Source organism: Rhipicephalus sanguineus, chromosome 1 (assembly GCF_013339695.2).
Source record: "Rhipicephalus sanguineus isolate Rsan-2018 chromosome 1, BIME_Rsan_1.4, whole genome shotgun sequence".
NCBI classification, from domain to species: Eukaryota; Metazoa; Arthropoda; class Arachnida; order Ixodida; family Ixodidae; genus Rhipicephalus; species Rhipicephalus sanguineus.
In genome coordinates, this window is record NC_051176.1 from 319,680,398 (window position 1) to 319,703,656 (window position 23,259).

General features: G+C 49.9%; 1 protein-coding gene across 1 annotated transcript; it reads left to right on the top strand.

The window, feature by feature from the left end:
* The first annotated feature begins 3,696 nt into the window (after positions 1–3,696).
* Positions 3,697–20,526, top strand: LOC119379481 (alpha-1A adrenergic receptor). The gene is made up of 2 exons (XM_037648781.2): positions 3,697–4,615; positions 20,090–20,526. Exons 1-2 carry the CDS (start codon positions 3,718–3,720, stop codon positions 20,350–20,352), a joined length of 1,161 nt encoding a protein of 386 aa, XP_037504709.1. The 5' UTR covers positions 3,697–3,717; the 3' UTR covers positions 20,353–20,526.
* Positions 20,527–23,259: the final 2,733 nt, after the last annotated feature.

Genomic DNA, 23,259 nt, shown 5'->3' on the forward strand with positions numbered 1-23,259 from the left:
CTTATCTACATACTTGTAGATGCTGGGGAACGGCACGCTTACTGAAATATCGAAAGAAACACCCAAACTAATTAGTATCGTACGGCGGAACCAAGATAACGAGCGAGAACACTCACACATAGTTTGACTTTCTTACCAGCAATGTGGTCGGTGGCATCGGCGCACTCGTCGGCCATCCCGGGGATTTCTTGGCCCTGTCGATTGGGCCGCAACTGAAACAAGTTCAAGATTACACTCGGAAACATTCGTTGCAGGCGTTAGTTGACCGTCGTGAGGCTGTTCGTTCGACAAAGTTCCCACCTGAAGCAGACGATCCGCATACAGGAGCAGCGGCTGCTGCAGCGCGGCTGAAATCGGAGTCCCCGCTCTGACGTCACACGCAAGAGGGCGCCACTCCAAGATCTCGAGGCCAATATCAATGTATAGTAAACATTCAGTTAATTCTGTAAGGGCACGCTTTACTTTCGTGTTATTCCGATTCCTATGATAAAGAGATCAATCATTTTTTTTGTTCCTTTTCTCTTTTTTTTTCGCCTTCCTTATGACTCCCCCAGTTCGTCACGGCCATGGTCACGGCGGCCTCTACCCCCCCTTCCCCACACCCACTCTGGCAGTTGTTCTCCCCTCCCTTGTGGTGGACAGGGCACGAAGCATATACACACGAGAACTAAGGAAATGAGTTCCAGCCTTGAAGAAGACGAGTCCACTTGTCGAACGTCGGCTCGAGCACCCACCCCTGTTTACGGATTTTTTCAACGAGTATAGCTAGTTGCTACACGTCCACTGAAGTTACACGCAAGTCAGACGGACGAATTGCAAGATTTGACTCAGGACGCAAACATATCGAAGAACAAGCTGTTTGCTGGTGCACTCCTGCGAAAGGACGCGCCTCCGGGTTGATGTGATCGATGTTTCGCGGAAGTGTCGCACGAAGTGCACAAGCGTCGGGCCGTCTTTAGGCGTGGCCACAATTCCTTCATGGCGTGTACTACCTTCTGCAGGTATCGCCGGCAGTTGGGCGATTGCGCAAGACCCAGGGGCGTGGAGAAACCAAACAGTGGGCCGTTCATAGCATACTGTTCGAAGGGGCATTGCACAATGCTGTAGCCCTACTGACCCAAATGTAGAGTATTTTAGAGGTGTGAATCAACGCCTTTTGGAATACAATGTTGTAGATCAATTGTAAAGTCAGTTCACCATCTCCCCTCATCTTTTCTTTCCTCCTCATCTTCACATCACTCATCCTCACCGTCACATCTCTTTCCCACCCGTTGCTGTACTATTCTATACAAGGATATGCTATATGCTTCACCCTCTGGTCACCTCCTTTCCCTCACTGCCCTTTCCCAGCCCCTTTGCTATACTGCACTATACAAGGATATGTGCTGTGCTTAAACCTCTCCTATCCCTCCTTCTCACCCTTTACCGTCCCTTGCTATACTATACTATACATGGCTATGCTATGCTAGGAGCTGGTGGGCACATACCTCTTTCTGTGGAGCATGCCCGGCGATTTTTTGCGAACACTATGCATATAAGGATGTAAGGTAGCCCCCTCCCTTCCAGTTTCCTTGCTTCTTATGCATATAAGGTCCAGCTTAAAGAGCTCCGCTGTTAATATTCTGGAGTCCTTGCCGTATCGGGAACATGGGGTTCCTGACGTACTACTTTTCTTTCTTTCTTCCTATCGCACTGCACAGTGCTCCCTGCAAACTGTTTTTCTTCCTTCATGCCGGGAATTAGACCTTCATCCAAGTGCTCAGCAGCGCAACACTGCAATTGCTACAGGCAACAACGGCGGTCATGCGTTCATATACAGACAACAATGAAATGTGGCAACGTGGAATGACAAGTCACCACGATAAAAGATTAGACTGCCATATCGGAAAGTCCTCATTGAATAGTCAACGGACAGTTTCAGCAAAAGAACGCGAAAGGACACCGTGAAACAACCGACTACCCAAGTTGTTTGCGAGTGTAACGCACCTGACACTGGTTCAGAGCCTTTGCTTTCCTCAAAACTGGTTCTGACGCGCCACATCATTTCTTAACGCGATAGCGTTAAAGAGCTCGTTTCGCAGAAATTCCGGTGTCGGTGTCTGCAGTGTCTTTGGATGTAAGCGAAAATCTGTGTTTTCCGTCAGCGAAAATTTGAGGTAGATGCAAATAAAATAGGAGCCGGATGGCGTCCGCACTTTGGCTTTCCTTGCGGCACCGTTTAGGTCTTCACAGAGAAGCGAAGGCAGGCTAGCGATTGGGAAGGCGATACGAACACAGTCCGATTACGCTAACGCGTCCAGTCTTGTTCCCGCCGCCTCCGAGAGAGACGGGCGCGCGGTGTGGCCACATCATCTACTGGAGGCGTTGCGATGATGCGGCGCTTCCAAGAGGTGATGCGACGTAAGAGGGACGACAGCGTGTAAGTAATTACGAATAGATGTCTTATGCCTACGTGACGTCCAAAATACAGGGCCTTGTGGCTATATCACTGTAGGAAAGCTTATGAAAATCCTGCAGAAGCCACAAGAAACCTTTCGTCCGGTAGGTCACGGAATGACGTACAACATAGCAATTCGCAGTGACTTTGACTGCAGTGATTCAAATTGTCAGTGCAGTGCGTGTGCGTGTGTGCAGTGAGTGAACTGAACGCGTACGAACGCAGAGAGGACAGAGACGCAGGGCACTGTAAATATTTTGGCCCAACAGTACCACAGTGTGTGTGTGTGTGTGTGTGTGTGTGTGTGTGTGTGTGTGTGTGTGTGTGTGTGTGTGTGTGTGTGTGTGTGTGTGTGTGTGTGTGTGTGTGTGTGTGTGTGTGTGTGCGTGCGTGCGTGCGTGCGTGCGTGCGTGCGGAATCGCTATCGCGTTGAACTCTTAAAGGCGAAGCTTAAGAGTCCCCCAACTTTTTTTGTAGCGTTAGCTGCACTGGTCGAGGTGGAGCAGTTTCGCGAGGCAGTTCTAGAGCCGTGCTGCGCATCCGCGAGGCGCAGTGATGTCACACGGCGCACAGCTGGCGCACCGGAGCCGCCGCCGCCGGCGTACCTCGCCGGTTTGCGCATTCCAGAGGAGTGACGTCATAGCCGCGGCAGACGCATTGGCGCCGGCGCGCGCCCAGTTGTGCGTCTCCGTTGCGCAGTGGCCGTCTGACGCTGCGCCGGAGACGCTTGATAGTGCCTCTCATTTTGCGCGCATGCGCCGACGTATCAGTGGGGTATACATATATAGCGGAGAGGAGGAAAAGAAGAACGGAAGGACAGGGAGGTTAGCCGGTTGTCAGACAGGCTGGCTGGAGTTTGCAGTGTGGTATAGCCATGGAGAAGGAGAACGCAAATTCTGCTAAGCGGCGCAGAAATCGGAGAAGCGTTACAACCAGGAAAGCTAACGATAACCAGCTGAACCTTAGCTAACGCTACGAATATCCTGGCATAGCCGAGCTAAGCCACTGCAATTTTTTTTTTGTTGCCGCTCACATTCAACTCCCCAATGATGGAACATTTTGGTCCAGTACACAGAAGAATTCATTTCTGCTGAATTTCAAATCCTGATAAATGAAGCAGGAATTTACGCGGTTCATCAATATAAATGTGAACATTTTCACAGAATGCCATTACATTTATAGTGCTGATGTGATCTTTAGGGTGCATTAAGGGATAAGTGACACTGGACTGTTTTTCAGGTGAACAACTACGTGTGGCCCCATTCTGACATTCTCCGGTGATGGAGGCAAACCGGAGCGAGCCATGGCTGCTGTCCTTCGGTTTTGTGGAAAATGCCTCCTCTTCTTTCTGGGCCATGAATGCTACAGAGCCTACAAGAATGGTCCCTGCGGCGCTTCTGAAAGGCAGCTTTTTGCTGGCCATTATACTAATGGCCATAAGCGGCAACCTTATGGTCTTGCTGGCCGTTTCCCTGAACGCAAACCTGCGCACAGCCACTAATTGTCTCATAGTGAACCTGGCGCTCGCCGACCTTCTGCTTGGCGCAAGTGTGCTGCCCTTCTCAGCGGCGCTCGAGATCTTCGACAAGCAGTGGTATTTCGGTCAAATCTTTTGCCATGTGTGGGCAGCCACGGATGTACTCTGCTGCACAGCATCCATCAACAGTCTATGTGTTATCAGTGTGGACCGCTATATTGGTGTCACGCGGCCGCTCACCTATTCGTGCGTGGTGACGCACCGGCGGGCCCTGGTTGCATGTGTCCTCGTCTGGCTGCTGTCAGCTATAATATCGGTGGGGCCACTACTCGGCTGGCGGGAGCCTCCTCCCACAGACCCATTCGTCTGTGAAGTCACAAAACAAACGGGTTATGTTTTGTTTTCCGTGTCTTTCTCCTTCTATATTCCGACACTGGTGATCCTTGTCCTCTACTATCGTATCTACAGGGCAGCCACTCGCCAGACAAAGTTTCTCCGTAGGGGGGTCAAGACTATAAAGGGCGGTCAGCTGACTCTACGAGTGCACACGCTCTGCATGGCGGGAGACGATGTGTCGGCAGCTGGCGTTCAAGGCCGTCTTGCCAAGTTCAAGCGTCAGAAGAAAGCAGCCAAAACGCTCGGCATCGTTGTCGGCGTGTTCATAATCTGCTGGTTTCCGTTCTTCTTCTTGCTACCGCTAGGTAAGTTCAATCACAGCCTGGCAACTTGAACGCAATAAAACTTGGTTAGGAAAGTTGCAGACATCTCAGCTTACAGCCGGCGACACGACACATCACATCACGCCTAAGAGAGCTAGGCATGTCTGCTGTTGAGCATGATGAAATGGCCATTGTATGCAATGGTTAGTACAACTTTAGTCTTGTCTCAGGTCACGACAAATTGCACCGCCTAATTGCAGTCAACATCGCACGAGTGGCTTATAAATGGAGCTCGCTGTGCTACCATAGCCCAATTTTTTGCAGGGCTACTCACCAAGTAAAGCTACTCGGTGGAGTTGGTTTGTGCTGCTCCGCTTATTTCAGAAAACATACGTTATTCAATTTAGCCGAGTTGTAAAAATGTACACCCGCTTCCTTCGGCAGCTGTCGTCTCACAATATGAAACGCTTCATTTATTCAAATAAATCCTAAAGCTGCACTCCAAAAACTAAGAGTACCGGGCAATCTCTTTGGGGGAGTACTTTCTTGTCCCATATTTAACTCTATTTTCGAGAGTAAATCACCTCTATTTGAGGCAGAGTATAGCAATGTCCCCAGAAAGGGTTATAGTACTTCACCTCAGCAGAGTAGCATAACTCTTGTCGAAACAGAGCAGTAGAACCCCCCCCCCCCCCGAAGGGAGCAGTAATAAATACACGTCAAGAAAAAATAGCAGAACCCGGGCCAAAATTGAGCTTTAAAATTGCTTTTAACAATTTTCATCATTCGCAGATCGTAATGATGACTAAATAACGATCACTATGACAAAAAAGAACGTGAGAAAGAAACACGAGCCAGCGAGATTCGCCCCCGTATTCTCAAACGAGCATCGACTTGAACTTCGTCCGTCGCTCGACCGAGTTTATCACAGCGCCACCACCCGACTAACAATAATGTCACGACTTTCAAGACTTGCTGCCGATTCTCGCTCATATGCAGTGGCCATTTCTACCTTGGGGCGGCGCTGCCATCGTCACATTCAAGTCAAGGTGGAAGGGATGAGTGGAGCGTTTTCTAGAATACGGGGGTCGAACCCACTACCTCTTCACGCACCTGAGATTGCGAGTCTGACGCTAGCGCAACACCACACAGGATTTTTTTCGCAAATGCGTTGTTTTTTGTCGTGTTACAAGTAGTGTCGGTGATCTGTCTTTTCATTTTCTTGTTTAGAAAAACAGACTTGAGTATCTCAGTATACGCGGCAACAAAACAGAAGGTAGTTGATTTGTCTGGGATGAGGACGTCCATTCGACGCGTTTTGCTGTAAAAAAGATTAGCGCGTAACCGAAGATATTACTGGCTAAGCGGTTAGTCATTTCTGTGTAGAAAACACCGTACTTATGAACTGCACACTTAGCACCTCAGTTTTCGTCAACCCCTTGGGCATACTTTCGGAAGACAAGGTCAAGCGCACTAAGGCTGTAGTCGAGGAACTAAAACGAGAATGCCTTTGTCATTCTCTTCCTAAGTCCCTGTTTAAGTTACGCGCTCGTATTTCAAGTATCATGAATCACCAACTCGACCAATCAGCCCCATATCGGCCAATAGGGCTGCTTACTCGGTGCGCGACGTTCGCAGCGAAACGCGTGAATATCGAAATACGAGGAATTTAATAACTGTTCGAACCTACCTTCGATCAGGACCCACTTCGTGAGGTGATACTCGCTTATTTAACTGTTCAAATCCGAAGCTAGGCGAGAATGTTTAAGGCCCGTGTACCTAGATTTAGGTGCACGTTAAAGAACCCCAGGCGGTCGAAATTTCCGGGGCCCTCCACTACGGCGTCTCCCATAATCGTATCGGGATGTTGGGACGTTAAACCCCAGATATTATTATTATTATTATAAATCCGAAGCTAAAAACACGGGTTTTAGGCGTTCCCAGTGTCTTCCAGTGCGCTGAAAGGCATTGGGAGGCGCTGAAAAGCTGTTTTTTATTGACTGTCTCCAACGCCACAAGAAACAAATGAAGTACTCTTTACTGCCTATATGCGTGCTTAATCATGAGTGGTCATGACTCGCGGTATGCCTGCACATCACTATGGATCAGAAACAGGAGTGTACTGCGTTTTACTCTCTCATGCCAGAATAGTACATGGGCATTCCACTCTCTCAGAGATAGGTGGCGTATAAAGCACATTTCACTCTCCTTCCATGCAGAGTGAACAATGCATTTCACTCCATCCGATGCTTTGCGAGAGTAAAAGAGCGCTCTGAAGAATAACTCGGATTTTTTACTCGTGCGATACCATCGGCAATTTTTAGAGCGTGTAATCTGCGCTCTGATCAGCGTCATTGAAACAAAATGTTGATGGAGGGTGGGAAGGGAGGACGTCTAAACGAGCACGCCTAAATACATAGACGTCAGACTCTGCCCAAGCGGCGCTGCGAAAAAACCGTCACCAGCGCCCTCATCGGAGCCCTGGGGCTAACTAGGTAGTGCTCCGGTTGTGGCCTTTACGCAAGCGAATGCGTATAGGCCACATTCGTTTGTGTCCAAGCACAGCTTCCTGGAAATCAAGAACCTTCTTCCACCAATGCAGAAAAGTATAAGCTCTTCAAGGTGAACTGCAAGTACAGTGCAAAAGATCTTTCAGTTATTTCGGTGCACTGCAAATTGTAAGTGCAAGCGAGCATCGCACGGCATCGAGTTCGAGGCAAGCCCTCCGACGTCCGTTCTCTATCGCCTAAGTGCGTCAAATTTGGATATATACATAATGTCAAAGCGATAAACTACATACACGATCAATTTATTTAGCTATGCACTTTACGATCAGTGGTATACCAGGTCGCTTTATCAGAGACGGACGTCCATGGGGATTTTCGCCTCTTCAGTTGCACTCTCCGTTCCTCTGCGTTGGACTGATTTATTACGCTTCGTCAAATGTTCTGTCGACATTTGTCTACCGTTTGTGTATATACGTGCGTGCCCGCTTTCGCGGGGCATCACCGAAGGCAAAACAAACCTGAAGGTGGCCAGGACCAACGTTTTGCGATTTACCTGTATGCCGCACGTGTTAGCATTTGTCTAGTTAAAACCGGAGCATTGAGCCTTCAAAAAGTGCGCGATGCTGTGTGGTGACGACCAATTCAGAATATGGGAGGTCGCGGTGTGCCTGATGTTTATCGCCCGTGTCTTGAGTCTGTCTCTAGCTGCTCACTCCGTATTGCTCGGCACGCACCGCGGTCAGAGACTCTGCTAAGCTTCATAGTCAATGTTATCACGTTTCTCTGTCAGGGCACCGCAACACATTAACAGCAGAGCCACGTTATCACACTTTCTCACGCGACTGGCTGTGGAGAATGCGAGTAATTCGCTTACGCAACACTTTCAGCGGCCCGTATCCAGCGCTCTCGCCTTTCTGCTTCATACGACAACTATGGAAATGAGTAAAACGGAGCGTTGCTATTCAGTCCTTTAGCGTGTATCCACACGGCGTACTAAAGCCGTCTTTTCCGCGGTGGAACGCGCATCACGTGACCCCGCGTCACGGATTTGTACCATCTGTTCCGCGTCCGCGGACAGAAATTGCCAAGCTATTTTTCACATACGGATTTTGGTGATCTAACACAGCAGATTTAGCCGAGGGTGCCATTATAGGTCTACCAACAAGCGCAGCTTTATTTCTTCGCTCATTTTCTTTTTGTGGATTTAGCCGAAGAAGTCATAAGGGTCTGCCAACGGGCGCAACTTTTTCTTCTTTTAGATGCGAAGCAACTTATGAGTGAGTTTGATCCGGTGGCGTCCGCGCTCCACTGCGCATGCGCCTACTCTCTCTCCCACTCTCCTCCTTTACGCAGGTGTTAGGTCGTCTTCTCTCCTCCCCCGCGCTGCAGCCGCGGCGCAGCCTCTACTCCCACGTGATGCAGCCGCGCCGCAGCCAAATACAGCCTGTAACCCACTCTCTCCTCTCCCTCCCCCATTTCATGTGTATATAAGCGCGTGCGCTCGCTCGGCATCCGGCATTCTCGCTTTGCTCCCGTTCAGATGAGTTGTAACGTCAACATCGACGTCATTCTCGCTTCGCTCCCGTTCAGCTGAGTTGTAATGTCAACGTCGGCGCCAGTTGCAGCAGCACTCCAACCTCTGTCGAGATCGTCACGGAGCAGCAGCAGCACAGGGCTCGCTACGTCATCATAACACAAACACTAAATACAAGCCGCACACACTAACGGAAACGCCGAGTGAATGTAAACGGAAACTTGGTGTTCACCCCCAATACTGCTTCGCATCCCCTCATGGTTCCCTTTAGTGGGAGACGGTGTAATTTTTTTTCTTTCGCTTTGTTGGGGCTTTTGCGCGGGCACTTCGATCGACGCGACTGGAAGAATGAACTTATGCGACGACGCAACTTCTTCCTTCTGCATCTTCTTGAGCTAAATAGTCTTTTCGCAAACAAGATCTTTTTGCAGGAAACAAGTGTTCTTTATCATCTAATTCCGACCAGACAACATTGTAGCTAAACGTCGTTTTTTTTAAAATTTCATCACAAACCGAAAACAAGATATGTACGACAAAGAAAACCCATTAAAAATTCGGCAGATCCCACTCCTTGTGGGAATCGCTTTCACGCGAAGCAGCCAGCGTGTACCTCTCTTCTGTATATTGCTGCGGACAGCCATCAAAAGACGATTAGGCGAAGACGACGACGACGACGATTCGGAGACTGTTGTGTGCCGCTGCCTTGCCCGAGCACTCTCCCGTAAATACACTTGTTTACAGCCTCTAGTCTTCGTCTCTTCACGTAACATTTTGGTGGAGGTGCTGGGTACCTCCCTTCGTCACGAAGCTTCGCAGTGGACGCCACCTTGAGCCTTCGAACATGGCTCTGGAAAATGCGCCGACCACTCCGGCTCCAACACCTGCCGCCAACGCGACGTACATCAACGTCACCGCTCCTCGTGACCCTGGTGTTTTTTCTGGCGCCAATGGGCAAGACGTCGACAAGTGGCTCAGCCTTTACGAACGCGTCAGCACAGGTAACCGGTGGGACTCTACTCTCATGCTTGCCAATGTGCTATTCTACCTCGACGGCACCCCACGAGTGTGGTATGAGACGCATGATACTGAGCTGACAAGTTGGGATCTCTTCAAAGAGAAGATACGAGAGTTGTTCGGCAACCCTGACGGTCACCAGCTCGCTGCGAAGAAGGCGTTGTCGACCCGCGCGCAGACGTCAACAGAGCCGTACGTCATGTACATCCAAGACGTCTTGGCTCTCTGCCGTGCAGTTGACTCGCACATGACGGAACAGGATAAGGTTGCTCACATTCTCAAGGGTATCGCTGATGATGCGTTCAACCTGCTCGTGTTCAATAACGTGTGCACTGTTGATGCGGTCATCAAAGAATGCCGGCGCCTGGAACTCGCTAAAAGCAAGCGCATTCTTCCGCAGTTTGCTCGCTTGTCTAACACCGCGCCGACGTCGTCCTGTGCCGATGTTCCCCGTTCAACAAGCAACGATGCCAACGTTACCCGAATTGTGCGACGAGGAATTGAAGCTGCTTATTCAGCTACCTGCGAGCCCAGCACCTGCTCTCCCCCTGCAGTTCCGGTTTCGATGATCCAGGCAGTTGTCCGTCAGGAGATTGCAAGCATGGGACTCCACTCTGTCTGCTCCGTAAATCACGTGGACTCTCGGCCGTATCCTCCGACTGCACCCTCTTCACCGACCCAGTTCCAACCACGTTTCCGCAACGCTGAATGGCGCACTGCTGACGACAGGCCCATCTGTTTCATCTGCCACCGGATTGGACACATCTCTCGGCATTGTCGCAATCGCTGGAACTCTCCTGCACAGCACACGTACACTGGCTACAACCGCGCCTATGGCTCTTACCGTCCCTCTACAGCACGTGCCGATCACGCTGCCACTGAATCTGTTGCTCCTAGCCGCCCGTACTCACGCTCACCTTCGCCCCTACGCCGGCAGTCCCGCTCACCCCAGCCTCGTCGCTCCAATTCGCCAAGCTTCAACGCACGCTCCCACCCGGAAAACTAGATAATGCAGCGCCCGGAGGTGCCGCTGCATTGCTCCCTACGCTGCCAAATCCTCTACTGACCCTTTCGACCAATATGAACCTCATTGAAGTCCACATCGACGGTGTTCCTGTTCGTGCTCTAATCGACACGGGAGCCCATTTATCTGTGATGAGCGCTAGTCTTCGGACTCGCCTGAAGAAAGTTCTCACACCAGCCGCGAAGCCAGTTGTCCGTGTCGCCGACGGCGGAACAGCTTGTGCAATTGGCATGTGTACAGCTCGAGTCGACATCGCCGATCGCTCTACCATCGTTGTTTTCACCGTACTCGCCCACTGCCCCCACGACGTCATTCTAGGCTTGGACTTCCTTTCTGCTCATTCGGCGCTCATAGACTGCTCTACCGGTACTCTCCACCTTGACCTTCCTCTTCCAGATCACCCTGCGCCGCCTCCCATTCGCCTAACCGCCGCAGACTTCGTTCGCTTACCACCCACAGCTCTGACCTACGTTGACTTGTTACCATCCTCACCCGTGCCCGACGGGGAGTACATTGCGACTCCTGTCAAGGATGTTCTTCTCTACCAGGGTATTACAGTGCCTCGTTCTGTATTATCTATTACATCCAATCGCACATGTTTGCCAGTGGTCAACTTTGGCTTGACAATGCAAGTGCTGCCACGAGGGATATCCTTGGCACATATCAGCGCCTTCGACGATCCCTCGATAGCATCAGTTACGTTGGAGGATGGTACTACCGAGCACACCGACCACTCGCGGTCCGCCGCATCTGTTCTCGACGACCTGAAAAGAATGATGGCGCCAGATCTACCCCCAAAGAATGCTGACGACCTCTACCGGGTTCTCTTTTCGTACCGCGATATTTTTGATGTTCATGACCGTCCTTTGGCACAAACTACGACCGTGAAACATCGCATAAATACTGGCGATGCCGCTCCTGTTCATAGGCGTCCGTATCGAGTGTCACACGCAGAGCGTCAAGTGATTCAGGCAGAAGTCAAGAAGATGCTTACCAAGAACATCATCGAGCCATCATGCAGCCCATGGGCATCACCCGTTGTCTTAGTGAAAAAGAAAGATGGCTCGTGGCGATTCTGCGTGGACTACCGGCATCTCAACAAAGTAACAAAAAAGGACGTTTACCCCTTACCTCGTATTGACGACGCCCTTGACTGCCTACATGGTGCTCGCTACTTTTCGTCTATTGACCTACGCTCTGGCTATTGGCAGATCGCTGTGGATGATATGGACCGCGAGAAAACCGCTTTTGTCACACCTGATGGTCTTTATCAATTCAAGGTGATGCCATTCGGACTATGTAACGCACCGGCCACATTTGAACGCATGATGGACTCCCTCCTTCAAGGATTCAAGTGGTCCACATGTCTGTGCTACTTGGACGACGTTATTGTGTTCTCCCCCACTTTCGAGAGTCATCTAGAGCGCCTATCTGCAATCCTGCAAGTTTTTCGCCGAGCCGGTTTACAACTTAACGCATCGAAGTGCCACTTTGGTCGTCGCCGGATTACCGTACTTGGCCACCTCGTTGATGCCAATGGAGTACAGCCGGACCCAGCCAAAATCCGCGCTGTTACGGATTTCCCGATCCCTAAGTGTGTTAAAGATGTACGCAGCTTCATTGGTTTATGCTCGTACTTCCGCCGCTTTGTGAAAAATTTCGCGGTCATAGCACGACCACTTACTGACCTTTTGAAAAAAGAGGTGCCATTTATATGGGGCGACGCCGAAGCTTCCGCGTTCGCTCATTTGATCCGGCTGCTTACAACGCCGCCCGTTCTGGCCCACTTTGATCCTTCTGCGCCGACTGAAGTTCGTACCGACGCCAGTGGGCACGGCATAGGTGCAGTACTAGCCCAACGACAGCACAGTACTGATCGCGTCATCGCCTATGCCAGCAGGCTCCTCACAACTTCGGAGCGCAACTACTCTATCACGGAACGTGAGTGTCTGGCCCTAGTTTGGGCGGTTGCGAAATTCCGCCCATACTTATACGGCCGATCCTTTTCAGTCGTAACGGACCACCACGCGCTCTGCTGGTTGTCCTCACTGAAGGACCCTACCGGACGACTTGGTCGCTGGGCGTTACGCCTTCAAGAATATTCTTATACTGTCATGTACAAGTCTGGTCGCCTGCACATGGACGCCGATTGCTTGTCCCGTTATCCGGTAGACGAGGCCGAAGACACCGACCACGACGCATCCAATGGCATCTTTTCTCTGTCTCCTTTCGAGAACATCGCAGACGAGCAGCAACGCGACCTTTCGCTGCGAGAACTCATCCACCGTCTGCAAACATCGCCCAATGACGCTTCAGTGCGCCACTTCGTTCTTCAGGATGGTGTCCTATACCGTCGTAACTTCCATCCAGACGGGCCGGAACTACTTCTAGTCATACCGAGACAATTACGCCGACCTGTTCTTTTTGAACCTCATGACGCTCCAACTGCAGGACACCTAGGTGTATCGCGCACGTACGACCGCATCCGCCGTCGCTTCTATTGGCCCGGTCTCCTCCGTTCTGTTCGACGCTACGTTTCTGCCTGTGATTCCTGTCAACGTCGCAAAACGCCCCAGATATTCCCTGCTGGTCATCTCCAACCAATCGACGTTCCCGTAGAGCCGTTCTTCCGTGTTGGACTTGATCTTCTCGGCCCCTTTCCTACGTCATCCACCGGGAACAAATGGGTAGCCGTGGCGACTGATTACGCTACCCGATATGCCATCACACGGGCTCTCCCCACCAGCTGCGCCACCGACGTCGCGGACTTTCTCTTACATGACATCATCTTGCTCCATGGTGCTCCACGACAGCTACTCACTGACCGTGGCCGTAACTTTCACTCTAAAGTTATCGCCGACATTCTGCGTTCCTCCGCCACTCAGCACAAATTGACCGCTTCATACCATCCGCAAACGAATGGTCTCACGGAGCGGTTCAACAGAACCCTCACGGATATGCTGTCGATGTACGTGTCGAATGACCACCATGACTGGGACATTGCTCTCCCTTACGTCACGTTCGCATACAATTCTTCTCGACACGCCACTGCCGGTTTTTCGCCGTTTTATCTATTGTACGGTCGTGAACCCACTCTGCCACTTGATACTGTTCTTCCTTCGGCTGCCACCCCAACTACCGAGTACGCACGTGATGCCATAGCACTTGCCGATCATGCGCGCCAACTTGCCCGTACTCGGCTGACTGCCTCGCAAGATACACAGCGACATTACTACGATGCCCGCCACCACGACGCACAGTTCTCGCCTGGCGCGCTCGTGCTGCTCTGGTCGCCTTCCCGTCATGTTGGACTTTCGGAGAAGCTCCTGTCTAGATACACAGGACCCTACCGCGTCATCCGCCAAGTAACACCCGTGACCTACGAGATTACTCTGGTCAGTCCTCCTTCACCCTCTGCCGCGGTGTCAAGTGACATCGTGCACGTCAGTCGACTCAAGGCCTACTCCAGTGTATCTGACCCATAACTTTAAAAGCTCCGGGATGGCGCTTTTACCGCCGGGGGTCATGCTGCGGACAGCCATCAAAAGACGATTAGGCGAAGACGACGACGACGATTCGGAGACTGTTGTGTGCCGCTGCCTTGCCCGAGCACTCTCCCGTAAATACACTTGTTTACAGCCTCTAGTCTTCGTCTCTTCACGTAACAATATTATGACATTGAGCCAAGCGTTACGAGATGGATCGACATGTTTTAGTAAGTGTAGTAGCTGTGCGCACACCGTGGCCTTACCAGGCACGTCGACAATGCCGGCTTTTAAAGCGGAACTTATGGTGTGACGTAACGTCAGCACTCACGTTAGCGCACATGCGTCAGTATTAAACAAACGAAGTGCAATGATAGGAATATCACGCGTAACTTTCGTTAGCGTATTCCTCCGGGGTCTAGGACCGCTTGAATATAGCATGCTGAATCATAGGAATACGAATGCAATGTTTATTAGGCTGCTATAAAAGCGGAGCCACCATGGAACCAAAGTGTTATAAATGGGGAGCGATTGCGTGTCGTTGTAAGCCGGGAGGCTATCGGACTTCCGCTTAGGAGCAGAGCAAGGAGGCAAAACGTTTAAAAAACAGTAACAACGTTTATAGCAGGTTATAGCAATACAGAGACTGCCAGCACGACCAAGTCGGCTGGGGCCACTACTCTAACAACGGACCGACACGGCCTTAAATGAGGTATCAGTCCATTCTGACGTGTCCTCTGTAGGCAGGTGCTGACCGAGGGGCACGAGTTCGACCTAAAGTGCAGACGGAGTTCGACCGAAGTGCAGGTGTTGCCGAAGTGAAGTGGTTCGACCGAAGTGCAGGAGTTCGACCGACGTGCAGGTGTTGACCCTCCTCCACGTTGCCTGATCGCAGGTGCTCTGGCACAACAGCACCCCCGCCGCAACAAAATGCATCCAGAGTTCGAGCTGTCAAACGCAGCTCGGATGATGGGATGCACGTTTACCGTTGTCAGCTGTCGCCGTACCGCTGTTTCCACCGGTAGTGGCCTTCACGGCACAGCAACAGTTCACTGGGATGACCGAGAATCAAGCCACTCGGGTGGAAGCAAGCACCCTCTGAATGCCCCTGATATCGCCAGACCAAGGCAGCGAAAAGATCAATTGACTCGCTGCTACTATATGTTACAGCACGAGAGACGTATCCGTTAGAGAGCTCAAAACACCTCTGCGAGGACGCGGTATGCCTCTGATGCCAAGAAAGCATGTGCAGCGTAGCCTAATGGCATGAAAAGACACTCAACGTCATACGAGCAGGCCGGAACCTGCTGAGGCTGCTGAAGAAAGCCACTCTGCGCACTTTTCGCGCAAGGTATTTCTCTGAAGGGTAGTGGATGGCCCTCGAACGGCCCTTCTTGCTAAAATTCATAGCTCTCTTTCTGAGAGGTAAATGTGCAAAGTACGAGCAATATTATAGCTAAATCGTTGTTTGGCACTCGAACCTGGTTCCACACAGTGTTGCACGGAACGGCGTTCCTGGAACTACTTCCTTTTGGGAGGAAAGGAGGAACGCCATCGTTTCATTAAAGATGCGTGGAACTGTAACGGCAGCTCGTTACGTTTTCGAGGGAACGGCAGAGAGAACGGCGTTCCTTCTGTAAACGTTCCATGGTCTTGAATAGACGCACGTACGTAGAACATCATGCAGGCGGAGCGCGCGGCTGGGCGAGGCGCAAAGAACTACCGCTTGCCTGTGACGTGACTAGGGGTGCGGGCGCACACTACGGCGCGTAGCTTCGCGAAGTCTTCGAACGTTAGAGATAGCAGAGCGCATGTGGTGTTTTGAGGATAGAGTAACCCGCCAGACGCCACAACACTCGCGGTGACAGAAAGTGAGTGCAACGCCGATGACCACCGAATTCCCACTCGGTGGCCTCCCGCTGCGCATAAACGGGCTTCTTTGCAAGGCAAAGCGTAGCAGTGGCGAGGTTTCGCATTAGTTGGACCCCTGGTCAGGAGTGGCTCGCCGCGGGCAGTGGAAGCTTTCGCTGGTATGTGTTTGCGCGGTTCGCAGCCAGCGAAAAATAAACAAGGCGGCCCTCTTCTTCGTTATGAGCGGTTCCTGGAGGCTAGTTCATGACTGTGCGACATACATCTGGTGGCTGTACATGACTGTCGATCCCTTCACATCCGAATATGTGACGACCCACGACGCGGGACCGCAGACACCTTTGAGCGTTGCGCTGTTCCTGCATGGATTCTTTTCATCTCCAGATATTGTGCCGCCGGTGAGGTTCAGATTCCTATAATATACGTAGTACGATATCTGAGTTTGAAATGGCTCGCTTTATTTCGCCGCAGGATTAGCTTACACCACATATTCATAAAAAAAATCGCCCGCATCTTCCCACGGGGGGAACTCGAGTAAATGCGTCGCAGAGTGGTGAGGGTATCGCGTGAATGTTGCGTAATTGGGTATGGTGTGGGAATACGACTTGAACGTCTCCAGCGTGCACGAAGTTCCGGGTCCGCAGCTCGCTTCAAACGCTTGCGTTCAGCTTCGTGTGCTGGTCTCTTCGCAGCCTTGTCTTCTGCGTTGCTTGCTGTTGTTGACGCCGATGACAATGAGGGTGGGGTAATGTTGCCTTCAACGTGTGGTGGGACGCTGATTGAAGGTACTGTTGCTTCAATCGCATCTACTCGAGTCAAGCAAAGCGTCAAGTCAAGCGAAAGCCAAGTAAAGACGCCCTTGACAGAATTCCGAACGCGCGCTCCGCCGCTTATATACACACCGCCCGCGTTCGAGGGAGAGGAAGTAGGGAGGGAGGGAGAGGAGAGGCTTGCTGCCGGCACGAGACGAGCCGAGCATGCGCAGTGGGGGTGTGGACGATGCCGCCGACGCCGCAGGTGCGACTAAGAAATGCTCCGCATTTAAAATGAAATGTAACATGAATGTAACGACACGTTCCTATGCTCGAAATGTAACTGGAATGCGTTCCTTTCGCAATATAGGAACTCGCAACGGGAACTCGTTCCAACAATGGGAAGGAACGAGGAACAAACTTTCATTTCTGCTTTAGGGTAACGTGTATCACAGCAAACTTTGCACGGAAGTCCTTCCTTCTCGCTTCGACAGGTAGCGCCACGCGAACCTCCAGAGTCTGACGTCTGTACTAGTGCGCAAGCATTTCTTCGGTCGTGGCCACTTTTTGCCAACTTAACTCAAGGGTCTGAGTTGTATTCTTGTTTGCAGTGCACGCTGATTTCTTCCACGATCAGGTAACACAAACAACCTCACTGCTGGAAGCGGCGCTGCGTAGCTTTTTAGTTTTCTTTTTATCAATCTCTTTTTTCGTCCAGCTCACGGCATTTATACACTCGTTCGGAATTCTCCGCAGAGTGCCGTTTCACATTTATATCAATGGCAATCGAAGCAAATCTATCTGGTAACACCGCAACCCGTATTGTTGTAGTAGGGCCGAGAAAATGTGCGGCAGTTAAAGATGCTACTCAAGAAAAAAAAGTTTCTTCAACCTGTAGCCAAGGGCAATAATGTTTCTTTTTCTGTTTGTATAGTGTTTTATGCTGATTTCCAGTATGTAATCAGTTTTATAGTAAGTTGCATTTTTTTTTGTTTTTTACCATGACAATGTGTGAAATGTAGGTTTTTTGGATACATTTCTTCTGTCACTAAACTTCTATATTTATGAGCCAATAATAACTGATATTGCTCCACATTAACTGTACAATGCAGAAAACTTACCAGAAAATGTGCATAGGACATTTCGATGAACAAGAAAAATTATATGACAAGTCTTAAATGTTCAGCCCATACTAATCGCTTACTTTAAGTTTGTAATAATTACATAATCGATATGAAGTTTTAAAAGAGATAGCTGCATTCTTCGCATGTTAAAGAATACAGTAAAACCTCGGTGATACGAATCTCGCGGGGTTACCAAAAATATTCGTATCATCCGAAATTCGTATCACCAGAAAACATGGAAAATTAGTATGTGACAAAAGAAAGTTGGCATACGCTTTGATTCAGTGTCTCTCGGGGTCACAGCGACGTCATGAACAGCTCTGAATGATTGCCAGTAAAGTTTTTAGGCGTTAACGGTCATACTTGTATTCGTATATATACGGTGTGCGCGCGTGTGTATATGCGCGCGTGTGTAATTATAGAACAAAATGTGTTGTGCCCAGTGACCGCTAGTAGCCCCTTCCTAATCTTACTATGCTTTTCTGCATGACACGAGAGTACTGCTGCGAAAGTGACTTTGCACACGATAGAGGCCAAGATCCTTCGCCCAGACCGTCCGCTTCGTCTCTTGGGGTCTTCGTCCACCTTTAATGGGACTTCATGACGGGCCGCAGTCTAAGTTTCAGTCTTGTTTCATAGAACGTCTGATTGCGGGGACATGGCTTGCATCGACGTGGCAGGCACGTGTTAACACAGTACAAAGACGCTGCTGCCTCGAGCACAGGAGCACGCGTCAACACGTCGAAAAAAGAAAAGCGCGACGTCGACGTCATCTGTAATCTAAACGCGAAGGCGCCTAAAGGCCTCCAAGATTCGCGCGCACGATCTCGGAGGCAACGACGTACCGTTGAGGATCGCGCAGCACGCATGCCCGCACGTGACTGCCACGTCTTTCGCGACAGCGCGGGCAGCACCTGTTCGTACCTGCGCGATAGCGTACGTTCGTATCAAACGTCGCGGGGTGAAAATCGGTTCGCAACAACCGTACTCCAATACATTGCAGGCTAATGGGCCTTGGCCGGGATCACAGGAAAATTCGTATCACCCCGAAATTCGTACGAGCCATGATCGTATCACCGAGATTTCACTGTATATGGGAAAAAGTTTGCCAGATCTGGCCATCAGAAGTACCAAAAATTACACCATCTCCCGCTAAAGGGGACCATGAGGCGATGCGAAGCCGGAGCACTTGCACGATCGCGTTCCCTTGGCGTTCGTTGGGCATGCTACCGACCTCGCGTCGTGGAATGCGGAGAGGAACACTACGCGCGTCGTGTCTTCCCTCTAGCCTGGCCGTTAATTCTCATAGGGCGGACGGGATACGCGGCCGACAGGCGCGCGAGAAGGGGGCAGCGTAGGAGAGGATAGAGAGGGGGAGGGGACGCGCATACGCTGGCGCTCATCGCGGCGTTGCGCAGGAGAGAATTTCGGCATGTCTAGCCTGCATTTCAGAGGAGTCAACCGAAGCAAGCGCTGGACTGAACGCGCGCAGGACTACCCGCTTTATATTCACACTTGAAGGAGAGGAGACTAGAGGAGGAGAGTAGCGCACGCGCCGCGAGAGCAGAAGCCAGAACGCAGGAGAAGCGCAAGCAGGTGCTGGGAGAGAAGTGGAGAGAGTAACGCGCAGCTGTAGGAGATAAGGAAGGAGAAGAGTTGCGCATGCGTAGTGTGAGTGCGTACGCCAGCGCCAATGCCGCGGGACATACCCCCGAGCAAGAGATGCTGCGCATCTAAAAACATGGTGTCTGCATTCAAGAAGTTGCCGAAAATTGCATGTTGAGAAAAACGCATTTTAAAGATAATATGAAACCTTGTCGCTGTGGTAAAGATATGCTTTTTTAAAATTATTTCTTCCATCTTGAGAGCTTGGGAATTGTGATTATTTCGAGCTTTGGTGAGCTCCTCGTGCGAAATGCAATGGCCAGGTGACATTTTCCAGGGCACTCTATGCAATGAGTTTTTTAGTTTTTAATAGCCACTTTGTGCTCTTTAAAAGTGATTTTAACCTATTACCTGTTTAAACAACATTGATTTTTTTCTCATGATAGTAGAGAAACTAAACATACCAAAACAAGTAAAAAGAAAAAAATATATACAAAAAAACTTGAGTAGCATCTGCCCTGAGTAACGAGTGCATTCAAAGTATACTTTTTATTCAGGTTTGTGAGTGCGAATCCCACAATGCTTGCCTATTTCCATTGCAGGCACCCTGTGCGAGCAATGCACCGTGCCGCAGCTGCTGTTCGATTTCTCTTTTTGGACCGGATACCTTAACTCCTGCCTCAATCCATTCATATATGCATCCACAAGTCGCGAGTACAAGCGAGCATTTTGCGCTATTCTGCATTGCCAGTGCAACAAGCCCCGTGAGGTGCCCTTCTTCATTGCGCCGGACACGCGTCGCGCCTGGTCGGGAACTGCGGGACACACCGCCAGCTGTTCCCCAGGGGGCTCGCACATCCGCTGAGAAGATGTGCCACGAACGTCTCTCACCTTTATTGCGGTCAGCCGCAAACGGTCCACAGTGGATAACGAAAAGGCCCAGCTGAGGTCTAACAAAAAGACCTTGAAAGCGTATTCATGGGACCTTTTGCAGAGCACCAATAAATATGATGTAGATCGTGGACAGAAGAAATAATGAGATAAAGGTCTCCTAGAAGAATTATTCATTGGTAAACATTCTTGTTCTGTATTCACCGAGAGAGAGTACGCTGGTAACAGTCATTCTAATTCAAAATTATCAGAGCGGTAGCGCTTATGGGCTAAATCGGTTCCGATGCGTTCAAACATCCGAGCACCTCTGTGTCAGAAAAGTGCCATTTACAGGGTTCCTCGACGAGCATGGACGCGCCTCTACTTTGAATAGCGGGTTTCCCAGCTTACTCGAATTAGGATAAAAAAAAAACTAGTATATTACAGTGGGGCTGCATATGCAAGCATCCTTCATTTCTTTGTGTCGCTCTCTGAACGCAAGAAACCCCAGCAGTGGAAGAATTAACACTAATGTATCAGCTCTTCCACCGCTTCCTAGAGCACACTAGTGGTCTGATCACTTTAAGGCTTCAAACGTGCATCTGAAACATTCAACTGATAACCCTTGGTGCCCTATAGGGAGCGGTGTAAGAACTAATGCATGAAATTGACAGAAGCCAGTCAGTACATGATTTGCCACGTCAGTCGAGTCGATGCGCTGCGCTGCGTTGGCGCGGTCGTCCGTAGCAAGTGCAGGGCCGCCGCGCATGATGAGAACACAGACCGGTTTTTAGGCAAATGGCCTATTTTGTTCCTTGCGTTCCTATTCCCCACTTTGATATATGAGGATCAATTAGAGGTTACAAAGGACCCTTTTAGTGTTTTATTGCGATAGCGTTTAAATGGACACTTTCGGCTGATTTTTGCCGTCGCCATCGCCGTCTGTCGACGCCGTCATGTCCCGGATATGTATATGTGTATATATATATATATATATATATATATATATATAAAGGGACAAAGAAAAATAAAGCAGAAGAAAAAGATTTTGAAGTACCCAACCGCGGCTTCGAACCAGCAACCCCTCGCTCCCCAGAGCGCTGCGTTAGACAACTCAACCACACGCCATGTATGCGCTGGTGATATAACGGCGAGCTATTTATATACACCATGTACCGCTGGTGGTAAGCAAATCTCGGAGGAGCATGAGCGTGTTTTCTATCACGCAACGCGCTTAATTTTCTGTCAATTTGAAAACTGCCCTTGAGTCGCGCACGACAAATTGTCGCTTTTCTGTACCCACTCGTGATGTGGAAGGAAAAAAAAAGAAAGAACACCGGGGACACCTTGCATCAAACGCCCCCGTGGGGCTGGATACGCAGGGGGTAACTCCACGCGCCAAAGTTTAAAAGAAAAAGAACTATCTAAGAGCGTCTGATTCTCCATTGTCGACTCTTGCAGACGCAGCGCTCCTAATTTTCTTTCATTTCGAATATTGCCCTTGAGACGCGCACGACAAAGTGTCCATGTTCTGTACCCACTCGGGATCTGTAAGGGAAAAAAAAGACAAAGAACACCGGGCACACCTTGCATCAGACGTCTCCTATAGGAGACGCAGAGGGTCACTCCATGCGCCGCCGTTTAAAAGAAGAAGAAATATCTAAGGGCGTCTAAATTCTAAATTTCCCGACTTATATTAATCGCTGGTTTCATGGCCAATCCCCCGTAGTGGGTAAGAGCCAAGAATCAAGGGTCAAGCAAGCAAGCAGGCGTCTGATTCTCCTTTGTCGACACTTGCAGCGTGTTGCTCAAGCACATAAGCGTAACAACTGTGACAGTTCACGCTTGCCCTGTGCATGCCTGTGTGTTCATTTAGGGCGTCCTTCTTTGTGCTTCAGCGGAGCGCTGCAAGTATCGAGCTGCTTCTGCTTCTTCGTGTGACATTTCAATTTCTTGCTATCGCATTCATTGCTTCGCCCTTGCGGCGAAACTGTGACTTTTTTATATTGCCTATAAATTCCTATTTTCGGCGTTTGTGCCTAAATTCGTGTAAGTGCCTATAAATGCCCATTTTAAAAATCGACGTTTGTGTGAACACTGTTTAACCTCAAATTTGGCTTTGGAGTGCAGTTTGCGACCGTTATTCATGCTACCGGGCAACAAGGACTGTTCAGAACTCTGTAGGGTTCAACTTAAAACCCCTCTATTTTTTAAAGGCAGCGACAGCTATACATGCGCGTCTTCTCGAGGAATCCATGTAGCAGCTGTAGCAGACAACGCGCCGCTTGCTCCCCTGCATGTTGCACATACTTGAAACCAAACTGAGTGCGCGCTTGAACCGCCTAATTATTAACATGTGGGGCCTAAGATGCTCAGCAAATATCAAATTACAGGGACAATAATTTGAACAAGTCCGGAGCTCATTAACGTTGAAATGAAACGCCTGCGTTTGCGACGCAGCTTCTGAGCAGTTTCCCACAGCAACTGTCATGCAGGGCAGTTCCTTCTTTGCGCGTTTTTAAATTCAGCTTAGCTTAAAGTAGAGGTGATATTTCGGTGAGACAATAGTGCTTGTTTCTAATTCGAAAAAAAAATAGACATGTTGTGAGCTTACTCGTTCTTTCGTAAACCTCATTGGTTATCTAGCGCTCTTGTAGTGCGCAGTGCAAAATACGCGCTATTATTGGTTTCATTGCGTTTTTCTATGTTCGGAAGTATTCCTATGGTTACACGGTATTTCTAACTACACTTGTTGTGTTTTTAAAGTATTCTAATGCGTTTACTTAGGAGAAAGGGTTGCACTGCATGTGTGGAATATCAGCTACCAGAGTGCATTTCAAGGTCTAGGAAATTAGCATGCACACTATTGTCTCGCCCATTTTAATGTTTTAATTCAAAGCCG

What these genes read in the sequence shown, in the direction of transcription:
- LOC119379481 (XM_037648781.2), top strand. Translation starts at nt 3,718, where the DNA reads ATGGAGGCAAACCGGAGCGAGCCATGGCTGCTGTCCTTCGGTTTTGTG. An exon ending in CTTCTTCTTGCTACCGCTAG is followed by an intron (nt 4,616 to 20,089) that starts GTAAGTTCAATC and finishes TTTCCATTGCAG; the next exon opens with GCACCCTGTGCGAGCAATGC.